The sequence below is a fragment of the Corvus brachyrhynchos genome, unplaced genomic scaffold (genome assembly GCF_000691975.1).
Source record: "Corvus brachyrhynchos isolate BGI_N302 unplaced genomic scaffold, ASM69197v1 scaffold44, whole genome shotgun sequence".
NCBI classification, from domain to species: domain Eukaryota; kingdom Metazoa; phylum Chordata; class Aves; order Passeriformes; family Corvidae; genus Corvus; species Corvus brachyrhynchos.
The window spans coordinates 1-22,850 of record NW_008238359.1 but is presented as its reverse complement, the minus strand read 5'-3'; the positions used below and the strand labels follow the sequence as shown (position 1 = coordinate 22,850).

The following is a 22,850-nucleotide window of genomic DNA, read 5'->3' as shown; positions in this document are numbered from 1 at the left end:
CCTAGCTCTTAGGATCAAAGGGTCATAGAACCATAAAGGTTGGAAAAGACTTTTAAGATCATCAAGTCCAATCCAGAACCACCACCATGTTGACCACTAAAACATGTCCTGAAGTGCCATATCCACACATTTTTTGAACAGTTCTGGGGGTGGTGACTTGACCACTTCGTGGAAAGTCTGTTCCAGTGCTTTACAACCTTTTTGGTGAAGTTTTTTTCCCTAATATCGAGTCTAAACCTCCCCTGATGCAACTTGAGGCCATTTCCAATAGTGGCAATACTTGCCAGATTGCTCTTTTTTTTTTTTTTAGTTCTGCTGATTTGGTAACTCATTCTTTTGTTGGTCATAGTTAAGCAAACTGCAAAAACACTCCTTGCAGGGCTCAGAGACCCTTATAATCTACACTGCCAAAAGTGACAGTAAACAGATAGCTCCTTCCTGTTAGCACTCTCCCTGTGCTCTCTCACAGATGGAGCACTGTTTTCACCACAAGCTATAGAAAATTCACCATATGTGAGAAAGTTTTCAGGCATGAATCATGAAGTTTGAACAAAACAAAGGAAAAAAAAAGGAACCTTCACACTTCTTTTTGTCTATTAGAAGCTTCTATGGGCAGGAACAAAATGGGTAATTTCCACTACTAGACCTGTCCAAGAGTGAGCTGTCTGCAGAGCTCGTTCCACCTGAACACGAGAAAGAATGTTTTTGCTGTGCAGGTGACCGAGCACTGGAACAGGTTTCCCAGAGAGGTTGTGGAATCTCCCTCATTGGAGATACTCAGAAACTATCTGGATGCAATCCTGTGCCATGTGCTCTAGGATGACCCTGCTTCAGCAGGGAGTTTTGACCAAATGACCCACTGTTGTCCCTTCCAAACGGACCCATTCTGTGATTCTGTCAACCTGTGTCATTCTTGTGAAAAGACTTCTAGAGTGTTCTTCTTTTGCTTTTACCATTGCCAGGCAGAATGGGTTGCAAAGGTAAGGACTTCTCTCTTGGACTTTGTAAAGGGGAATATGTATTGGTAGTATGATGCATTAACAAATATTAAAAACAATTGATTGCTTGAACTATAGTTCATAAAGCTTTGTTGTGTTCTAATTGCACAAAAAATTAATGAAGAACCAAGCTTAAGCTTTTGATGAAAGAATAGTCAAAATAGTTCTTGCTTTCAGTTTAGATGTCATCCCTCGAAATACAATCTGGAGTCTGAGCCAAACTGAGATTCCTTTCTATTGCCACAGGAAACAAAATTCTGCAGGATAAATTAGGATGCTCATTGGCATCTATGTAAATGTGTTAAAGAAATGTCTCCATCCTAGGTTTCCCACAGTAGTCTCAGATGTCTGATACGAGGAAGAAATAATTTAATATTTGAGTGGTAAAACACTAGGTTTGGCTCAAGCTGAGTACCCCAAAGGAATCCATAGGAATTATACTGTTATAAGCTAAGTTTCCCACCCCTCATGTGACAGTTTGCTTCAATGTTTCTACTAGTGTCTGGAGTCTTCTTGTTCTCTGCTGGTTCTCTTCACTGTCTCTAGGCAGACTGTTTCTCTTCCTATATCTAAGGCTGACAGAGGTAGTGACCTTCCTTGCTTCCTTATCTTCCACCGTGAACCAGTGTGCAACCTCCCCTTACCTAAGTAGATAAAGAGCTCAGCATATCTAGGAAAAAGTTTACAACTTGTGGCCCGAGGCTTCAGCACGTCTACCTACTAATGCCAATAAGTTACACTAAGTGACTAATTCCCTTTCTTCCTTTACAAATGTACCATCTCAGTCCCATTCTTGTAACAACTCCCAGGGAATTCTGTTTAGCTTCTGCAGTAAATGATTGTCTGCTAGATCAAAAAGACTGATAACATGAAAGAAAGCATATCACTTTTTTCAGGCATTGAAAGACAAATAGAAATAAAAACTAGCAAAAAGATGTTTCCCTAAAAACAGGTACAAAAGGAATATATACAGGGAGCAAGTCTATTCAACAAGAAGTTGCCATCTTCACATAGACATTTATCATAATAGATTTGCTACCTGAAAGGCTCTTACAATAATACAACATAATGAGGCTGGTGGGACGTAGTGATTTGTAGAATAACCAGGATAGATATGAGCCTCAGACACCCATGTCCATGGTCTGGTATCATAGCAAAATTCCATTTTAAGATATGTTTTAAGACAATATGTTAGGCCATGAGACAAAGTGACTAAAACTGTGCCCATCCATTTCTACAGACTCTGTTGGAGAATGTTAATGTCAGTCAGAGGAGCATCATGTGTAACATTTTACATGTCACAGCTTGTTCGTGAGAAATAGGAAAGGATGTTTTGGTCGCATTTATCTTGATAAGATAGTAATTTTAGTTAGATCACACCTGATGGGTGAAGCCAAAGTAGTGATAATTAGTCAGAAAATTACTTCTGGAACCACATAGTTCAGAAATGATCAATGATGTCTGGACTTTTAGCTGCTACATGCAATGGATATTGGGCATAGATTAAGTATTAAATAGGATAATAAATAAGGAACCTGGAAGGTACACTGGCAAGAGATGAACAGTCATAAAGCCAACATTACTTTGCAACATTTTTCAACAAAAATCTTACAAAGTCAATTTCCTTTTCATCATTAACATGTCTTCTAGATAGCTCTATATGCAGAGATTACCATTGATTTTTTGTGAACAATCTCATATTACTCTTAAATTTCATGCAAACAAAAACCCCCTTTCCCAATACTTTGAAAAGGATTTAAAAACTTGTATACTGATATTTTAAATTCTTGTAGGATCTTAAGGCAATTTTCTCTCTATATGAGTCAGGCCAGGGTGCTTTTCTCTCTGACTGTAGTCACTGAAATCCATCTCCTCTGAGCAGACACCTTGTACTACCAGCTCCTCAAAAGGCATATGAAGTTTTTCAGGAGACCACCTTGCCACTGTCTTGGTACTCTGCTGTGCTGGACATTGCAAGAGTGGTCTGGGGTCCCATTAAGACTTCATAAATGGCAACGGCAGTCCCTTATTCACCACTGATTTCATAATCATCCTTAGCATAAACACTTCACATAATGAACCTCTTTACAAAAAACTTAAATATAAGCACTATGATTGCAAAGCTGTCATGTTCCTGGAATACTGACTGCCCCCCATCTCTTTAAAAATAGTAGGGGAAGCCAGATGCAGTCACATTCCTCTCTGAATTTAGTGCTTGATTAAATCATAAGCAAATCATCAGACCATGATGAGCAAACCATCCTCTGTACCAAATGATGTTATAATCATCAAAGCAATGTGAAAAATTAAAATCTCAAAGCAAAGGCTGACTGATTCTAGTATTTTCTAAACATGCATGGATTGTTGATTAATGTATCTTATACAACCACCAAAAGTAGACCAAAGCATATGATTCATTAAAGTCTGCTGGCTGGAACTGCTGATTGATTGTGCTCACATTCTGGGGATCACAAACAGATTTATGGCAGCTGACTCTAACTCACTTTTTAAGTGATAATCTTACAACTTTATTGGGTCAAGTAATGAATACTCAATAAGCAGGAATACCAAAACACAGGCACTGACATCAGAGTATAATGAATACATATCAGCATCAATAAAGGTACATAAAAAGATTTTTAAGCAACTGAAGTACATAAAGGCAGTAAAAAAAGCCAGGCAATTGCTGGTAGAAAATACTAGTTATATGGCTTTATGACAGCTGCCTTTCAGTCACTAGACCTTCAAGAAGTTACATTAGAATAATATGTACTCAGACCTATATTCTGTGTATTTTCAATTGCTGCAAAATTTGAATACAGTGTAATCAAACTATGCTCTCCAAAAGAAAACAATCCAATAAAGGTTTATTATGCCTCTAGCTGTTAGGAATCATGTATATAAAGATCTCTGGGAAAGGAAAGATTGAAAACAATTGCAAGATGCCAATGCTAGAGAGCATGGAGTTCTGGAAGTCATAAAATATTCCTAGCAGTGACGTCTGGAGCTTTGAAGAGGATCAAAATACAGGTGTTTTCTAAACATCCCCTGGTTAACGGATCGGAAGTGCAACATGATGGTTTTCATCTTCCTTCACCACAAACTGAACAGGGGATATCCAGATAAAAATGGCAAGAATAAATGCAATTTTGCAGCAAAATATGCTTGGTCTTTATTTGTCTTTAACTCATAGTTTGACACCTAAGGTGTCAGTAAAGACAGTATATTTTTGCTGTAATTATGGAGGTAAAGGAAGTAAATACATCTTTTTTCCACTTCTTTCCAAGCCTACAGCCAACCAGAAAGAGTTCATCACATGCTAAGGATAGCACAGAGTAATAGACTGACCTTGAGGCCAGTACCCGGTGTTTCAGAAGGAGATGCAAGAAGCCTCAGAATAAACATCTAAAGAATGACTTTTTCAACGGGAAATTTACTAGATGCCCCGCAACTTTTTTCTCATCCTGGATTAAAGATGACTTTCATCCAGGAAATCATGGACTTTGTCTCTTTTAACCCTTTTGTAGTTCTGTTTCTTAAACTCTTCACATGTGTTAATCGAAGCCACTGCTTAACAAAGAAATAAATTTAGAAATCCCGTAACTCTTTATGTTTTGGTTTGGAGCTTTTTGGTTGGTTGGGGGTTTTTTTGGTGGGTTTTTTTGTTTTTGTTTTTTTGGTGGTTTTTTATTTTTGTTTTTGGGTGGGGTGGGGTTTTTTTGTTGTTCTTCATAGTTAAAATCCATTGCTGCTGGTCACTACTGGTTGCAAATCTTGTGCCTTGACAGTGCCAATTTTTGTTTCCTGAGACACAATGCCTCTGACAGTTCCCCAGAAGAGCTGCAGCTGTGCACAGTTACATACCTGTGAGCAGGTATGTGAGTATGTAAGCACATTGGCTCTGAAGACCATGATCTCTTTTTGTAAACAGGGATATTGTCTTTGTAATCTTTTCATGCTTTAAAAATAATGAAACATGGAAAGAAATTCTGCATTCGCTATCAAAGTTTGTGTTCTGCACTGGCATTAACATCAGCTTGACCAGACTGCTTACCTGAACTAAGAACAGTATATTCAGCCAACGGGAGAGACTCAATAATGCCATCTGCCTGACTGCCTGATCCTCTTGCCAGAGATGTCTGACTGAGAGACATTATAGGATGTTTTATTGCATTCTAGTTTTCCAAATTAAAGTGAGAATTGTTATTATTAGTAGTAGTACTTTTTTTTTAATTGGTGTGAGTTTGTGAAAAAACACCTCCCATAACTGGGGAAATCTGTGGAAACTTCACATTTCAGGCCTGAAAAAGATACCAGTCATACATGAGCTCTGAAGAACTGAGCCAACATACATTGGGCTTAGATTTTGCTACTATTTGGTCCAAGTCAGCTTCTCTTCTATGTTTGTCCAGGGGAAGCCAATTTCTCCTCTTGCAGCTGAAATCAGTGGCATCAAAAGAATGATTCTTAAGTAACATCAGTGACAGGATAAATATAAACATTATTTGATGTTCCTTTCCAAGGTCTTTAGCCCTGTTTTAGTTGTTCTTGTCAGTCAGACAATTCAGAAGGTACACAGAGCACATGTGTGAAATGACTGTAAGATTTAATGGCTTTCAGAGAGCTTACTGAGCAAAAGCCCAAACAAAGATTTTATTGGCTTCTTGAACTCATTCCTCTCTGGGGCTAGGTTGCAGCAAAAGTTTTTAATGGCTCAAGAGCATAATTCAGTACATATGAATAATTTCATAAGTTTCAGGTTTCTGTGAATTCTCTGAATGAGTCCATCTTGTTTAAAATCTCATAAGTCATTGAGTCAGCAAGTGAAGATCAAAGACCTTATTCTGAGAAATGCAGTAAAAAAAAACTAGCAGAAAACTGGGAAAAGAAAAAGGAAAGCTGTTTTAAAAAAGTATTTGTATATATTCAGTAGGAACATATAAAGAGTGGTCATAGAACGAACTGACCACTGACAAAAGCTTGATAACATGCAGTAGTTACAGTAAAGGACTCTGATTACTTGGCCAATTTCTGTTCTCAGTTTTACAAGTGTAGAATGCATGCTATGAATGCATGACATTGCAAACTACCTAACAAAATCATGCTCTCCCTATGAATACTAATAAAAAGCTATGGTGCTAAATTCCACCAAAAAATCAGTGGCCATGCAATTTGCCATGCATTTTATTGGGAGAAATTGGGAGCAAAATAAGTTGCTCTAAAATAAAGGTTTTGTAGCAAGACAAAATTTTCTTAATCAGATAGTTGTGTGTTAGGTCCTCTCTTGCCATGTCTCTGGATCAGAAGGCTTTTGCAGTCTTGGGACTAAGAGTTTCTGTGATCAGGCTCAGTCCTACGTTAACGTGTATAAATGGCTTTGGGAACAGATGTTGTTTCATGTCTTGCCAAGAGTACGGGCAAGCCAAGATAATTTTTCACCACTTGTATCCAGGTGTGCAGGAAGCCCACAGGAGTTTCTGTTCCAGTAAAACACCATCCTACTCAGAGAGCATCCAGAATCATTCACATGATTCAAATTTTGTTTTGTTTACAGTTACAAAGAGATCTATTTTAGCATCCAGGAATGGGGAAATAAGAAGGGTAACAGAATGTAAAGGGAACACTCCAAAGACAAGCACACCCAAAATATTACCACATTCTTTGTCAACTGCAATAAAGTGTCATAGCAGTGCCCTTCAGTATTCCCTGAAGCTGCAGTACACTGCTCAGTAAAATATTTAATAATTATCATACTTAGTTTTAAAAAGGCTAGAATAACATCAAGTGAAAGCCCAAACAGTGAGAGCAACTCAAATAGGAAAGAGCTCTGAAATCACAGGATATGATCCAGAGAGTATTTTTATTCCAAAGGCATTAGTGTGTTGCTCAAAATGATTAAAGTATCATCTTCCTGCCACTGACTTCCTATAAACCGCAAATAACAGAAGTTCTGCCTGATGTGTTGGGTTACAATACCATATAAACCCAATTATAGAACCTTGAAATCAATACAGAGCTGTACAGAATTGTGCTGTCCAATAAGAATGATATTTCCAAGTCCCATAAGCACTAGCTCTTAATACAGCAATAGAGAGAGATAGGAATAATAAATACCCGTGAGCTTGATTCCACTGTTAACTGACTTGCACTTGCAGAGTTGCAAACGAAAGTTTTCTCTCCTTCACAAACTGCTTGTGTCAAAGCATTGTCTTTCCATATCTTCTTCATCTGACTTCTAAGAGTGTTACCTACAGCTTACCTGCACAGAACATACACTGGCTCTAAATAGTAGCCTTGCAACTAAGGATGCATGCTGGGGTGATACAGCTTTTATACCTTAAAATTACTCCTATCCTGAAGACTGAAATTGCACTGAATTAAAACTGTGGTCTTATGTAAGAAAATATGCTGTCCTTTGGAGGACAGGGGAAAATGTCAAAAACTGTGTCAATCTTTTTTCAGTGAAATTCATAGCAGTACTAGCAGTAGTCTGTGTCTGTAAGGCTGTGTATCAACCAGACTTTGTGACTGGGATACTCGCCTTATGTGGGGTGCAGATCATGAGAAGCATTCCAGAGGGGAAGGATTTACTTTTCACTAAGTTCAGTAGATGCAGAGGAGCTCTAGTCCCTTAATCAATTAGGTCTAATGAATAACCTTCACTGTGCTCCTGTTGAGCAAGTCATGGAGCTTGAAATAATCTCATAAACAGACTCCAGGGTCTGAAATTGTGTGGACTAGGATAAATACAACCTGAATAGGATTGTGTAAAACATTTGGTCTGTGACACAGCTGTTGAAACCATTATCGTTTAGCAATTACATCACCATAAAGCTGTCAACTGCTCAGTGTTTACTGGTAGCCTTCCAGATTCTGGAAGCCCGTGCCAAATACTCATCTTGCTCCTTTTGCCTCTGCAACTAAAAGACCTTTGTGTTGAGAGACTGTTTTTATGCAGTTGTTCAGGAGTGAACTGCCCAAAGAGACTTTTTGAAGAGACAGTGAAAAAAATAGGGAAGAGCAAGGATCAGAATGGTTGAGCTAGGATTTTCATATCTATTCCCACAGAATCTTTCCTTCAAGCCCATCCTGGTTTCCTACACACTGACTTGAGGAAATAGTGAGATGAATTCTTCACAGCTCTGTTCTCTGTGGGAAAACACTTTCAACTGTTTTTATTTTCCTCAGGCATTCTGACAAGATTAAAGAGGAAAAAAGTGCAGAAGAGAAACAGAGAGGTGAAGGAAGAGACTGCTGCTTAGTGAATTAATGGTGGCCCACAGGATAATTCCTCTTCCTGCTTAGAATTCGTTTAGCTTTAATGGTTGTTAAGTGGGATTTGTATAATAGGTTGTGTCTTTCAAAGCAATTCATTTACACAAGCTTAGACATTTCAGAAGGAACCATTACAGACTTAGCTGTTTCTTCTGTTTAGCTGTTTCAAGAGAAAGTAAGCAGAAAATCAGCAATAGGATTTGAAGGGGACCTATGACTTGAAGTAGTCTGGGCTGGGATATGTATAGGTTCCAAAATTTGAGGATAGCTTGTATGTCTACAGGGTCAAGGATAGATGAAGTCTTTACTTTGCAGTGCTTGATGTCATTTTTTATAGGACTAATGGAGACAGAAATTACAGTCTTGCAGCTAAAATTGTGCATAAAACCTCTCCTAGTTGACTTTAAAGTCAGTAAATGGACTATATATTTCTGGTAGTTTCAGTAGGTAATATAACTATTCCTATGAGACTAGGACTAGGATTTGCTTCTTCCAACTTATTAAGAGTGCTAGGAGAGCAGGACCTCAATCATAAACCTATACAGTTTAATGGAACAATTTTATTGTTTTTAATGTGTCTTACTTCAGTGCACTGCAGGCAGCATTACAGTAATTTCCAAAGGGAACATTGGAATGTAGTGCAGATACAAAGAGTCAATTTATTTGGTACAGAAAAACATATCTTCCTCTTTCCTGGGTGTGTGAGAGTCAATTTAGAAATTATCACTTATTTATGCAAATATCTCAAAAATTAAAAGAATATTTAAGATTCTTTGGCTTTAAGATTCCATTTATGGAATCACAGCAAATATCTTGAGGTTGGAAGGAATCTCTGAAGATTGTCTAGGCTGACCTCTGCTCTTGAATCAGTCAGCTAGAGCAGCTTGCTCAGTGTTCAGTCAGGTTTGGAACATCTCCAAAGATACTCAGTATCTGAAGATACTCAAGAACTATACAACATAGCTGGGCAACCTGTTCCTGTGTTTGACTACCCTTACAGTAAAAAATGAGGGGGATTATGTTTAAACAGAATTTTCTGGAATTGATTTTATGACTCTTACACAACTGAGAATAGGCTGATGTTGTTTTCTTTATTCAGACATTCATACCCATCAACAAGGTTCTTCCTGAACCTTTGTTTTTAAGGCTAAACAATCCCAGATCTCTCAGCCTCTCCTCATATGAAAGGTGCTCCAGTCCCTTCATGATCTTAGTGGCCCTTTGCTGGACTTACTCCAGCATGTCCATATAATTCTTGTGCTGGGGAGTCCTGAACCGAATACATATCCCAGATATGATCTTGCTGGTGTGTAATACAGGTAATAATTTCCTTGACCTGGGAACACTTTTCTTAGTGCAGTCAGAAATGCTGTTGGACTTATTTGCTGCAAGGGCATGTTGCTGACTCATCTTCAACCTTTGCTTTATGACTCCTACGTCCCTTTTTTTTCTTTTGCAAAGCTGCTTTCCAGCTTTGGTACATGAGGTTATTCTTTCCCATGTACAGGATGTTCTATTTATCTCAACAGGTGTATCAATCAGTCCTCTCAGTTTTATATCATCTGCAAAATTGCTGAGGGTGCACTCTGTCCAACTGCCCAACTCATTATTGAAAATGTTAGCTTGTGCTGCACAACAGATGGGTGGCATCATTCATCATTTTCAGCCATTGCTGTGAAGAATGATAGATAACAATAGCAAAGGTTTTCCACAGAAAAGAGTATTTTAGCAAATCTGTTGTCTATTTTACTGGCAAACGTGTCTTGTGCAGTGACAGAATTCTCTTGCGAACAGTCTTATTTATAAGAGGATGTTCCTTTCAGAAAAAACAAACAAACAAACAAGCAAACCCAAAAACCCACGAACAAAACCTGGTGGGTGCAGGACAAAGAAACTGTGGTGAAGAACTGACTTTGCAGAAAACTAGGACTCAGCAACAACTCTTCCAGGCACTGATGTCCTATGCCTACTTATGTATTTACATCAAAAAGGTATGAAAAATAACTAATTGCTTGCTCAAAATGAACCTCTCTGCAAGAGCTTCATTGCATAAGATCTCCCAGACAAGACAGGACCCTTGCTGGGGAAGCCTGGCTGACTCCAGACTCTGTGATATTGGTAATCTTTAAAGTGAGACTTCTATTCTTGATTAGCCTCACTTCTGAGAGAATTTTCTTGAGTGTCATACTAGTAACATATCACATAATATATAGTAAGTAGAAAGCAATTGTCTGAGTTTTAATTCATAGTCCTTAGAAAGTTAATAAAACATTTTGAGGGGGAAAGGAAATAGTGAAAAGGCCTCACAAAACCAGAATTGTTTTCTGGATTAATTAAAAGTTTAGGAAATTTGTCCTGCTGGAAGTCTTCCTAACCTCTCTGCAGATTTACACACTATAATAAATTATCAGCTGCATCTGAAGAGTCCTCTCTATCTCTACAACTGTAAAATGACATGTTATAGCTTTGCTGGAACTGAGACACCAATGTTAAGTGCAAGGTCCACAAAACCCTTGAAGTTTCACCTTTAAATTGTATTGAAACCCAGAACATTTCAATACCACATTAATTTGCTGGTCTAAAGCAAGACAACTGGCTAACGAGGAGGGATCAGTCACAGGCATAAGAAGAGGCTGTGTGAGCACCATGACAACTAAAGTGCCAAGCTAGTGACCCAGAGATATGGTGGGGGATGAAAAGGGGTGGGGACTTTAAGGTCCATTCTAATCCCTTAATATTCTATGATTATGTGATTCTATAATGCTATGATTCTATGTTGTGTTTCAGTGGAATTGATCTAGTCCTTGATTTCAGTGAGGAACCATATTTCCAGGCCATCATTTTTTGAAAGCTCTAGTTTTCACTTGCCCTAAGTGAGCTGGTGGCTTACCTACACTTTCCTTCAGAGATAGATGTACCCCTGAAGCATCTGCAGGGAAAATGCACATGTGCTCCTCCCATTCAGACGCTGGTGCATCCAACAGGATGTATTTTTAAATAAATGCAATACGTTTCAAGGAAATCTCCTGGACATGGTGCTTGATGTACATTTCATGGAATGATTTCGTTTTGTGTGTGAGCAAGAGTAATAACAGGCTCAAGTAAAGTTTTTGACTCTTATCGTGTTGACTAATGAAAATGATTGCACAAGTACCAAAGAATTGTGACTTGGACCTGCCCATTCTCTCATGCATTCCAAACACCAATGTTATTGGTCAACAAGCACACACTACAGAAAGAATCTAGTATGCTAAGATGCCACAATTATTATTTTTAGATAAAAAACTTAACTCTGTTCCAGGGCACCGGCACTCTACAATGACTTAAATTTCTGGGGAAAATGCAAAATTATTCTTATCCTGCTTCCTAGGCTAGGAAAAATAGTTAAATTTCTTTTGCACCATGTAAAACTAGTGAAAAAATTATCTGGTCTTCAATAATTAAGGGCAAGATGGATCATAGACTATTTGTCATTGCTAGGTCAATAGTACATGTACTGCGTCATTAGCAAAAAGCTTTTTTATCCATTTTCTGCTTGACCTGTGTTACTGACTTTGATGACTAACCCCTTCTGCTCCTTTTGGAGAGCTGACTATTGTAAAGGGCTGAATAAAGTCCAGTTTTGTTCACACCTTCCCCTCCATGCAAAAGTAGTGTTATATACCTGAGAATTTCCAGCAAATGGCCAACGAGTTGATTAGTGTCCAAGATGACTAGGTGGTACATGACATACAAGAAAAAAACAAGAGACCTGTTTTTATTTGACTTGGAGAGAAGAAAGCTAAGGGCAGGTAGCGCCAGAGGAGGTATAATTCCAACCTTTCACTAGCAAAAAAGGCAGGGGTAGGGAAATGGAGACGTAATGACAAGATGGAATGGTTATGAGTTGCAGAAATAAAAGGAAAAGAATTTGCCCTTGAGGGTCCTACTGTGTTAGAACAGAAGGTGCCCAGAAAGACTGTAGAATCTCCCTCCTTGGAGGTTTCCAATTCTCTACTGGGAAGTCCCTAAGGACCTCTTCTAGGTTATAAACTGGTGTTGCTTTAAGTTGGAGGTTGGACCACAGACCCCCACCCCCTGGATCTTCCTTCAGGCAAAAAGTACTCAGTGGTTCTATGAAATAATCTCTTGATTGTCAAGAGCACAAAGTATATAGACACACTGGATACGGAACTTCAGTACTACTTTTTGCTATAAAGATCCCACTGTATTTCTTTCATGCTGGGTAAAAAGTGAAAATAACTAATGTAAAGTGTCCCTGTCTTAAGATCTCCAGAATGTATAGCTAAGACACAGAAAAAAGGCAGGAACACAAACAGATAGAAGGGTGATGTTATTTACTCAAGGATCAGTGGAATAGTACAAGATTACTGTCAGAGGCAGAGTTAGGACCTATACCACTGGGCAATACACTAGGGAAAAAACCGATTTTCTTTATGCTGTTAAAATGCTACACTCTCATAATTATACTGAAAAATACAAGTTTTCCAATGGAGTAATTTGCCAATGACCTGATACAGAAATTCCTATACAGTCATTAACAACTATAGTTACAATTATTGGGCTTGCCAATAACATTTTCATTAGGATGTCTTGGAAATGTGGAAGAAGGGAAGGAGAAAATGGTGGAAGAGGTGGCAGAAGCAAGGAGTGGCAGCAGGCAGCAGAAGAAGGCCATGGAGGAGCAGAAGGAGGAGGCAATGGAGAAGGTGACAAAAGAAGTTGCAAAGGGCTGCAGCAGAAGCAAAGAAGGAGGAGGTGACAAAGGAAGTGATGTAAGAAAGGAGGCCGAAGAAGGTGGTGGAAGAGAAGAAGATGATGGATGAGATGACAGAGTAGGTGATGGAAGAAGCTGGAAGAAAAAAGGTGATGAATTAAGGAAGGTGGAGGGAGTGGAAGGTGGCAAAGGCCAAAGGTGGAGGAATACAGAGGCTAAAGAATGAAAGTCATGGAAGGGTGTGGTGGTGAAATGCAGTGGTAAAGGCAGTGAGACAGAAGGCAGCTTTGGCATATGGAGGCAGTGGCTGATTAATTCAGCAGTGGAAGGTGGCAGCAGTGGGAGGTGGCAGAAGGCAGCAACAGGAGGCAGTGATGGAATGTGACAGCAGACTGCATTGACAGGAGGTGGTGGCAGCAGAAAGCAGTGGAAGAAGACAGCAGAGACAGGCGGTGCACGAAGGCAGCAGTGGTGGAAGGAAAAATGGTGGTGGAAGAAGACAGAACAAGGTGGAGGCGGCAGAAGGAAGGCATTTGCGTTGGAAGGTGGCTGTGGCAGATGAAGGCAACAGAAGCAGGCAGAAAAATAGAAGGAGGAGGCAATGGAGGAGGGAACAAAAAAAGGCAGAGGAAGAAAGCCACAGAATAAAGGAGGAGGAAATGGAGGAGGCAAAGAAAAAGTGTTGGAAGAAGAGAAGGAGAAGGCTACAGACAAGGCAATTAAGGAAGGTGGCAGAAGACATTGGAAGAAGAGAAAAAAGAGGCTATGGAAGAAGACAGTGAAGGAAGGGTAGGAGGAGGCTGTGGAAGTAAATAAGGAAGAAAGAACTGAGGAGGCAATGGAAGACAATGGTGATGAAGGCAATGGAAGGAGAAGCAAGAGACAACAGAGGAGGTGAAGGAAAAAGGTGACAGAAGAAGTGAAGGAGGCAGCAATGGAGGTGGTGGAAAAGGCAGTGAAGGAAGAGAGGGCAGAGGTAAGAGAATGCAGCAGAAGTGTGTGATGAAAAAAGAAAAGGAGGCAATAGAAGAAGGTGCTAGAATTAGGAAAGAAGGAAGTGATGAAGAATGTGATGAAGTAAGTGATGGAAGAAGATACCAGAAAAAGCTGGTGGAAGAAAAGGAGGACATGATGGTGCAGGTGACAGAAGAAGATGGCAGAGGAAAAGAAGGCAGAGGGAATGGAGAAGGTGGTGGGATAAGATGTCAGAAGAAGGCAGCAAAAAAAGAGAAGGAAGACTTGATGGAAAAAGGTGTTGGAAGAAGAGCAGGGGGCAATGGAAGAAGGCAGCATGAGGAGAAGGCCACAGAAGAAAGCACAGGATGAAAGTGGTAGAAGAAGGTGATATAAAAAGAAAAGGAGGAGGACACAGAAGAGGTAGAATAGAATGAGGCGGTGGAAGAAGGTGGCAGCAGAAAGGAAGGAGGAGGCAATGAAAGAAAATGTTGGAAGATTAGGAGAAGATGGAGGAGATGGAGGAGGTGTCTGTCCTTATTTTGGCTGGGATAGAGTTAATTTTCTTCTTAGTAGCTGGTGCAGCACTATGTTTTTAATATGAGAATAATATTGATAACACACTGATGTTTTGGTTGTTTTTATGTAGCACTTACTCCAAGTCAAGGACTTTTCAGCTTTCCGTGCTCTACCAGCAAGGAGGTGAACAAGAAGCTGTGGGGGAACATAGCTGGGACAACAGACGCTAACTGGCTAACAGAATATTCCACACCACAGAACGTCATCCTTAGAATATAAACTGGGAGGAGTTGGACAGGGGACTAGTCCCTGCCCAGGGACAGGCTGAGCATCGCTCAGCAGGTGGTAAGCAATTGCACTTCGTTTTTCTTGCATTTTCTTTTTCTACCATTATTATATTTTGTTTTAAGTATTAAACTGTTCTTATCTTAACCCACAAAGGTTTTTTACTATTTTTTCTGATTCTTCTCCCCATCCAGCTGGAGGAGAGGAAGTGAGGGGAGTCAGCGAGCGGCTGCATTGTACCTAGTTGCTAGCTGGGGTTAAAGCATAATGATCCTTTTGTGGTGCCAATGTGGGGCACGAAGGGTTGAGATAACTACAGATCTGACCAGAGTGTGATGAAACAAAATAATTTTTGCATATTTTCAAAAAGAAGAAAAGCATTCATTTTTATCAGCTTACATGATAGAATTACTGTTCTTGAAATTAATCTGATCCGTGTGCTCAGCATCACCGTCACCTCTGTGTTTCGAGAGCCATCTATTGGGAACTATTAATAATTACACCTTTTTCCTTCCTTCCTTCCTTCCTTCCTTCCTTCCTGCCTTCCTGCCTTCCTGCCTTCCTCCCTCCCTCCCTCCCTCCCTTCCTCCCTTCTGCATTTTAGGCTCCTATCTGGAACTGCTTGCAGAGGTTCTAGAAAACCCTCTTGCAGAAAGCACTAAGGGAGACTCAGGGTTGAAAGGTAGACTTTTGGAGTCAGGGATACAGAGGATCTGAGGTCTGTATATTCCAGCTGCAAAAGGGATGCTGGCAGTAGAAGAATAGGGAGAAATTACAGTGGAATAAGGTGGCAAAAGAAGGGAAAGGAAGATGGAAGCAGTAGAAGACAAGAAGGGGATGAAGAACAGAGTGGAATATGGTAGCAGAAGAACATGTCAGAAGGTGGTGTTGGAAGAACAGGAAGAGGAGGAGGAACAGGGCTGTGGATGGTGTGAAGTAGAAGATGACAGAGGAAGGGACAGAGGGAGGCAGCAAAAGAACGCAGTGTAAGAAGAAAAAGAGGAGGTGACCAAAGAAGCTGGCAAAAGAATATGGCAGAAGAATAGAAGGCAGCAATGGAAAAGTTGACAGAGGTGAAGAGTTGACCGTGGTGAAGAAAAGCAACATAACTAGAGAAGGAAGACACAACAGAGAAGACAACGGAAGAAGGCAGCAGAATTAAAAAAAGATAAGTCAGTGGAAGTGGCAGTGGATGAAGACGGCAGAAGAAGAAAAGGAGGATGAGGTAACTTAAGGAAACTACAGCAGGTTGTGGCAGAAAACAGTAGTGGAAGAAGACAAGGAACTCTCCTTGGGGAATGTTTTTAACCATCCCAAAGCCTCTCCCTTCCCTCTGACTCTGCCCTTCCCTCTTCTACTTCCCCAGTTCCTTCTCCACCAAAACTGGAGACTGTATCTTAGTTGCCACAGCCTTGCTTGGCCACACTCCTTTCTGGATGCCTGGGTTCTGTGCTGCAGAAAAGGAAGCAAGAAGAGGGCAGGAAAAAATTATACCAAGGCAACTGGACAATTTCCAGAACATGGGGAAATTTTGCTCAAAGGCTGGAGAAGAAAATGTGCATCACCATCCGTTGCTCTCTGGATCAGATTTAAATAATGATGTAAGCAATACAGAAACCAGCTTTAGAGGAAGGAAGATATAAGGATCTCTGTCTAAGTATCCTTTGTGAGAGACAGAGAGAAGTTGTGTGGAAAGCAGTGTTCTGAGTAGTCTTTATGTTGCCCAGGAAAGACAGATATTTTACTCCCCCAGCAAACCATTTAGAACTCAGAATCATTTAGGGCAAGTGTTCCCATTATTTGAGTTCTATCCCCACTTCCATCTCTGCTTGAACAAGAACAGCCCAGCAGCACTGTCAGATAAACCCACCTTCTAACACACATCTCTGTCAGGTCAGACCTGACCTGTGCCCTCCCATCCTACTCAAGGGGCTGAGGTGCTCCCAGGAGACCTTCTATGTTCCAGCAAATGAAGGCATGAGTTTGGGTAACTCTCCAAACTTATGCAGGACTTAAGCAACCCTGACTGTCCTTCTCTGGGCCATGGGTGACACACTGGCAGAAGGGAGAGAGTCCAGAGAGATCCGTAATAATCTTTGGTGCCTTGCTGGCCTGTAGTAACAGGGAACATTCCAACACCAGGCCATTCCTCAGGATGAGGGAGATTGGAGTGGGCGTCCTTCAACCTCATAGCCCTCCAAGGATTTTTCTTCCATAAATGTGTCCCTTCTCTTTTTTAGGCCATGTAAATGTTTTGCATCCATAAAAACCTGTGGGAAGGACTTCACAGCTTTCCTAAAATAGAGGAAGTGTCCCTTCCTTGTTTTGAACCAGCCATCCCTGGCAAGTTTTGCATGCTACTCCCTAACAGACAAAAAGCAATCCATCCTTCCCCAGGCTCCCAGGCCACTCATAATTTTATAAATCCCTGTCATGTCCTACATCCTCTTTCTCTATGGGACACAAAGAATCCATGTCTCTGGCAAGGACAGAGATAGAAGAAAAGCATTGTAGCCATATGTGAAAGAGAAATACAGGCATAGAGAACAAGGCAAGAGGCTGTGACAGCAGTTTTGTTCAGGTGCAGAGAGCTGGAGGATAAGAAGCTTTGGAGTATGTACCAGCTTGTCCCAGAAAGGAGACAACAGTTGGGAAGAGAGAATCAATGGACGCTCCACCAGCAAGTTCTGTGAGGTATAAAAGGACTACCCTCAGAAACTCCTCCTGATTTATGCTCCTAGGAAGTTTTATCTCTGTCAGCCCATGGTCTTACCAGGTTTCTCTTTCCCAGGATCTTGCATCAGTCTGGACAAATGTATTTCCTTTATCTGAGTCCTGTAATGATACAGCTGACTGAAATACTTGAACTAGGAACATGGAGTTCTAGAAATACCAGCTGCCATTGCTTGTCCATTGATAAAACCTAACACAACTGCCCTTCAGTCACCAGCCCTCCCCTACCCTGTGCCCCTGGAGCCACCAGCTTTCTACTGCAGCATCAATACATGATATGAGAAACTCTTTGCAATAATAGGTGTACATCCTTGAGTGTATTCTTTGAAAGACCCTGCTAAAAAAGTTACAACAGGTCTATGGAATGTTCAGCAGCACATCTGATGACAGCCTTTGTCTATGAAAATGGCATGTTTTGGACAAAGAAATTTCAAACTAAACACTATTGTAAACTGGAAACTTTTCTTGCTCTGCTTAGTTATGACAGGATTGGACAGCTTTGGGGTTTTTTTGACACTCTTAGTCCTATTATGGACATTTTCCTTTGCCACAGGAAGCTTCTAAATCCTTCTTTCTGTCACAGGATAAAACATGCTTGTAAGAAAGTGGTACACTGATGCCAGTTTAGAGGCCAACAGAATTCATGCACCCCCTTGGAAGAGTCACTGGCCTTGGACTTGTACTTTATCATGAAGAAAAAAATGCATCTGGACACTGACAAACTTGTGTATCAATCCTCCAGGCCTGCAAAAAAATTAATCAAGAAATGGAGTAGGAAGAGTATTCCTATTTAGTCTCTCAAGCTATTCCAGCGTCTCCAAACAAACGGCTTCTCTTTACTGTCTCTGGAGAGAATCCTGTGTCTTTCAGGAGCTAACATGATGAAGTTGGCAGCTGCTTGGAAAATGAAAATGATTATTCAGCAAAGCATTAAGCTTTAGTAAACTTTGCATCATGACAGAAATCCCCACTCCTGCAGAGAGGGATTTCAGAAGATCTCACCATTTGTGTTTGCAGGATTATTGCTCCTCTACATTACATTCATAAACATCAGCATTATACTGAAGTTCTTGTGTGGCAAAAATTAGTCTCTGTAGAACATTCCAAAGATGAATAAAAACATGGTTTGGTACTTAGGCAGATCTTTTCATACAGGCTAGGAGAGAGAAATTAGGAAAGGGAGATGCTGAGCATTGCCATATTGGAATTATTTAACTTGGGAAGCAATGGGGGGCACAGGATAGTTTTTCTATCCTCCCTTTTGAAATTACAATGCAGGAATTTGATTTAGGAAAACACTGTGTTGCATACGATAAAAACACACATTAGTCAAGAAAAGGAATTTGCTGAAATAAACTTAACAAAGTTAACCACTAGCTTTGCTGGCTTTTTTATTTTTTCCAATAAATTCATTGTTCTTTCTGTCTGCTACCTACAATATTCAGCTTCTGGTAAAAATATGCATTTTTTAGAAAGACACCATCAGCACAGAGGAATCTGAAAGAGGTTTGAGAGTTCTTCTCAACAGGTGCTGCGTATAAGAATCAGACAGACAAACAACTACACATCTTCCAAAGCCAAAATGTATTTTTAGATTGAAGGCCACCCTCTAGAATAATTTAAAATAGCTCTCTATCTTAGCAGAGGTTTATGATTAACAGGTATGTTATTTGTGCGTTCTACCAATGCCTGTTAATGCCCACATTTGGATCTTCAAATTTTCCACTGTGTACTTTTTGTCTGGAGAAAACCTTGGACTAGAGATAAGGCCATTACCAAAAACGTATTTCTAGCAGCTCCCACTTCCAGTTGGCCTGCCTGGGCTTGAGGTTGAATCAAGACCATGAAGTGCCTGCTGCTTCTCGCCTTTATTGGGGTGGCTGGTGAGTATATTTTTTATTTCTATTTCTGTAATTTAATAGGATGCTGATTTTCTAAGCAAAATTGCAAGGTGGCCTATTGTGGGAAAGCCAAGTCCAGTTTCGACTTGCAGAAGTTTGAAGGTGGAGCCCTGCAACTTCTGTCTTCTGTCTGTTCATAATGCCTTGTGCCACAACCTGGGGAATGAACGCCTCCATAGAGGTTCCTGACCCAGCTATAGAGATGTGGCCATAGCTACAGAAAAAGGCTGCCTCCCTCTTCAGGGCTAAGGAGTGCACAGGGATTTGTTCTGGCCCAGGAAGTCCTAAAGCAGCTGCAAAATGTTGGACGCTGGGTGGGTGCTCCAAGAAAATGTCACTGCACATTTGGTTTGACTTTTTCCCGCAGTCCACTCTTGACTGTTTCTGCAAACGGGGTCCTGGGAAAGACACACCTGTGATCTGGTCCAACATAAGAACATTTCTATGTCCTTATGTTCCCTCAGGGAGTAGCCAGCAGGGCTTTAGTTGCAGATATGAGAGGCACCAGTGTAAGTCTGATCCCCTTCTTTTCTGAGGCTGCAGCAAATGAATGTGCCTTAGCCTTCCCCACCACTGCTGCCCTGAGTGTCCATAGAAGGGGAGCCTACAATGAGGGGCTTCAAAGAGGCAGTCACAGGGCACCAGATTACCTTAGGCCAGCTGTTGACACATGGCACTTCTTATCTCGCAGTTGCCTTCCCCACCTTTGCTGAAGATGATGATGATAAGATTGTGGGAGGCTACACCTGTGCAGAGAACTCTGTGCCCTATCAGGTGTCCCTGAATTCTGGATATCACTTCTGTGGAGGCTCCCTCATCAGCAGCCAGTGGGTCGTGTCAGCTGCTCACTGCTACAAATCGTGAGTGGAAAAAATGACATCCTTCTATAACCTACTTCTGTCTTCCAGTTCACTTCTAGCAGGAATTCTGAGCTATGAGATAGAAATATGTAAGTGCCTCCATTCTGACCGGACACAGCCAAGGGATGGGTGGATCGTTCAGGAAGCTGGGCCGAGGCATCCTGAGGGCTTTTCCACTTCTGCAAATGTTTCTGTGACTGCAGAGCACTGTCTGAAATAACAAGGGGATAATCAAGCAACGAGTGCTGAGCTCTTATCAAGTGATTTCTTATCAATTGCATGAATCTTGCTAAAGCATTCTCCCTGGAGAACAGGAAAAGGAGTGAGGTCAGGCTAGAGCAGTTTGATTTGTTGCAGAACATTTGTATGAAGCGCTGCTATGTATTTCACTGCTGTCATGTAGTTGCAAACCTGGAGAAATTCACCACTCCTACTGGGAGTGGGTTAAGGTCTCAGTGGGGATCCCCAGGGCTCCCTGCAGGACAAGAAAGATCACCTGCCCCAGAGAGCTTCTGTGGCAGTGATGTTGGAGCAAGTGCACTCAGTGACAGGGAGGTTCCTCTCAACCTGCCAGTAGCAGTAAAGTACGTGCTGTGCCTTCTCTTTTCCAGTCGCATCCAAGTGCAGCTCGGGAAACACAACCTGGCTCTCACAGAATCCACACAGCAGTTTATCAACTCTGCTAAAGTCATCCGCAACCCTGGCTACAGTGCCTACACCCTGGACAATGACATCATGCTCATCAAGCTGGCCACCCCAGCCCAGCTCACCAAAGCTGTCCAGACAATTCCTCTGCCAACCAGCTGTGTGGCCACTGGCACCACCTGCCTGATCTCTGGCTGGGGCAACACTCTCAGCAGTGGCAGTGAGTACTCTGGGGGAATGTACAGCCCCCTGGGGGCCCGGGACAGTCTCCAAGACCTCACCATTAACCCCCAACAGGACAGGCTAAAACAGAGAGAAGTGCTGTGGCACGGGTTTCTTTGAGCGATGGGTCAGTGTAGGGTCAGCATAGTGGATTCAGCTCATGTCAACAGAGTTGTCAGTTCTCTGAGAATAAGGGTGAAGTCCGAGACTGTAGATCTAGAATTCCTACTAGAGAGCTCCATTCTCTTACACCAATGGTCAGAGATGTGCATGGCGAGTGGTGTCTATTCCACTGATGACATCTAGACCTGCACCAGAGGAGAAGACGGTTTTCCTGAGGCTCTGGTTTCTTCCAGGGCATTTGGCACAGGAGTGGCCCCACTGTAGTAAATTGATGGAATTCCAGGTACCCAAAAAGTTGAGGTGGCTGCAGTGTAGAGTGGTGGGTCCTTGGGTAGAATTTGTTGCATCTCTACAGAAGGAACCCATGCTGTGCTTACTGTTGAGAGGAAGCAGGATGGCTGCAAGAACAGAATGTGTCCAGCATTTGCTTTTCTGCTAAGATCTTCTCTGAGCTCTGAAAGGGACTCAGCAATGCCATCAGCCATCTCTCCCTATTTCCTTGTAGTTAACTACCCGGACACCTTGCAGTGCCTGAAGGCTCCGGTCCTCTCCGCCGCCGACTGCTCTGATTCCTACCCTGGGCAAATTACCACGAACATGATGTGTGTAGGATTCCTGGAGGGAGGAAAAGACTCCTGCCAGGTAAATCATCTGCCTCTCCCATTCATTTCTCTCCTGCCTTTTCCCAGCTGAAGAGGCCTTAACGTTACAGAGTTCAGCTATACTCACTGCACTGGCACACCTGAGTTTTTGAATGACAGCTGAGGCTTCAGGCGCACGTATCCTGAATGTTTGCCAAGTACCACAAAAACTGGCAGCTGACTCATCCTTAGCTGTGGTACCCTTGGAGCTAAAGTCAGGCACGGTAGCATCAGGTGGAGAGGGGGAATCAGAAAGGGCCGTTGTAGAACTTCTGTGCAGAGTAAGCCTGACAGGGCTTCCTCCAAAGTCAGTGATCTCAGGGATCTCTGGCTCGTTGCTCAGGCTGATGCCATTTGCTGAATATCCCTATCCTTTGTGTGCACAGGGAGATTCCGGCGGTCCCGTGGTCTGCAATGGAGAGCTCCAGGGCATTGTTTCCTGGGGTATCGGATGTGCCCAGAGGGGCTATCCTGGAGTTTACACCAAGGTTTGCAACTACGTCTCCTGGATCCAGTCCACCATAGCTGCCAACTGAGACACTCCTTTGGTGTGACCTGTATTTTCTCATCATCATTTCTGCTCTTTTGGGTCTGGACAAGCAAAAATTATGAAAAACTAATAAAGACTTTCAGGCACCCCTACTCTGTGCACTGTTTCTTTGGGAACTTCAATGGGCTGTGATATGGAGCACAGAGGCAGTGAATGCCACTCAGGAGAAAGTATTTAATACTTGTAGTCATGTAGAAGTGGAAGGATCTTGGAAAACTTTACAGACTCATTTTTAGAAGTCTATCAGTCAGCTATTTTAAGTTGTTTTTGGAACCTTTCATTTATGTCAGATCCTCCACATTTCTCACTTCAAAAAGGCCAATTCAGGATTCTGCCTCCGCCTTGTGTAGCTCTCCAGCACCTTCAGTGTGAACAATGATGCTTACTGTAAGAAACAAGGGCTGCCCTGACTTGCTTATTCCTCTTT

The 22,850-nt window shown here is 41.6% G+C and overlaps 1 protein-coding gene across 7 annotated transcripts in view; it reads left to right on the top strand.

Annotated features, from left to right (window-relative positions):
* LOC103616654 (trypsin) overlaps nt 1–22,515 on the top strand; it is a 63,432-nt gene extending 40,917 nt beyond the window's left edge. Inside the window, exons 1-7 of one of the 7 annotated variants that reach the window (XM_017735913.1) lie at nt 13,880–13,966; nt 14,594–14,808; nt 15,353–19,364; nt 20,074–20,242; nt 20,854–21,107; nt 21,738–21,874; nt 22,260–22,515. In XM_017735913.1, the coding sequence (XP_017591402.1) occupies nt 19,325–19,364; nt 20,074–20,242; nt 20,854–21,107; nt 21,738–21,874; nt 22,260–22,409 (750 nt within the window). In that variant the 5' untranslated portion in view covers nt 13,880–13,966; nt 14,594–14,808; nt 15,353–19,324 and the 3' untranslated portion in view covers nt 22,410–22,515. Of the gene's footprint in view, nt 1–13,879; nt 13,967–14,510; nt 14,809–15,352; nt 19,365–19,976; nt 20,243–20,853; nt 21,108–21,737; nt 21,875–22,259 lie in introns of those variants that run through there. The other 6 variants (XM_017735912.1, XM_008634867.2, XM_017735914.1 and 3 more) reach the window with 6 other exon arrangements.
* Nucleotides 22,516–22,850: the final 335 nt, after the last annotated feature.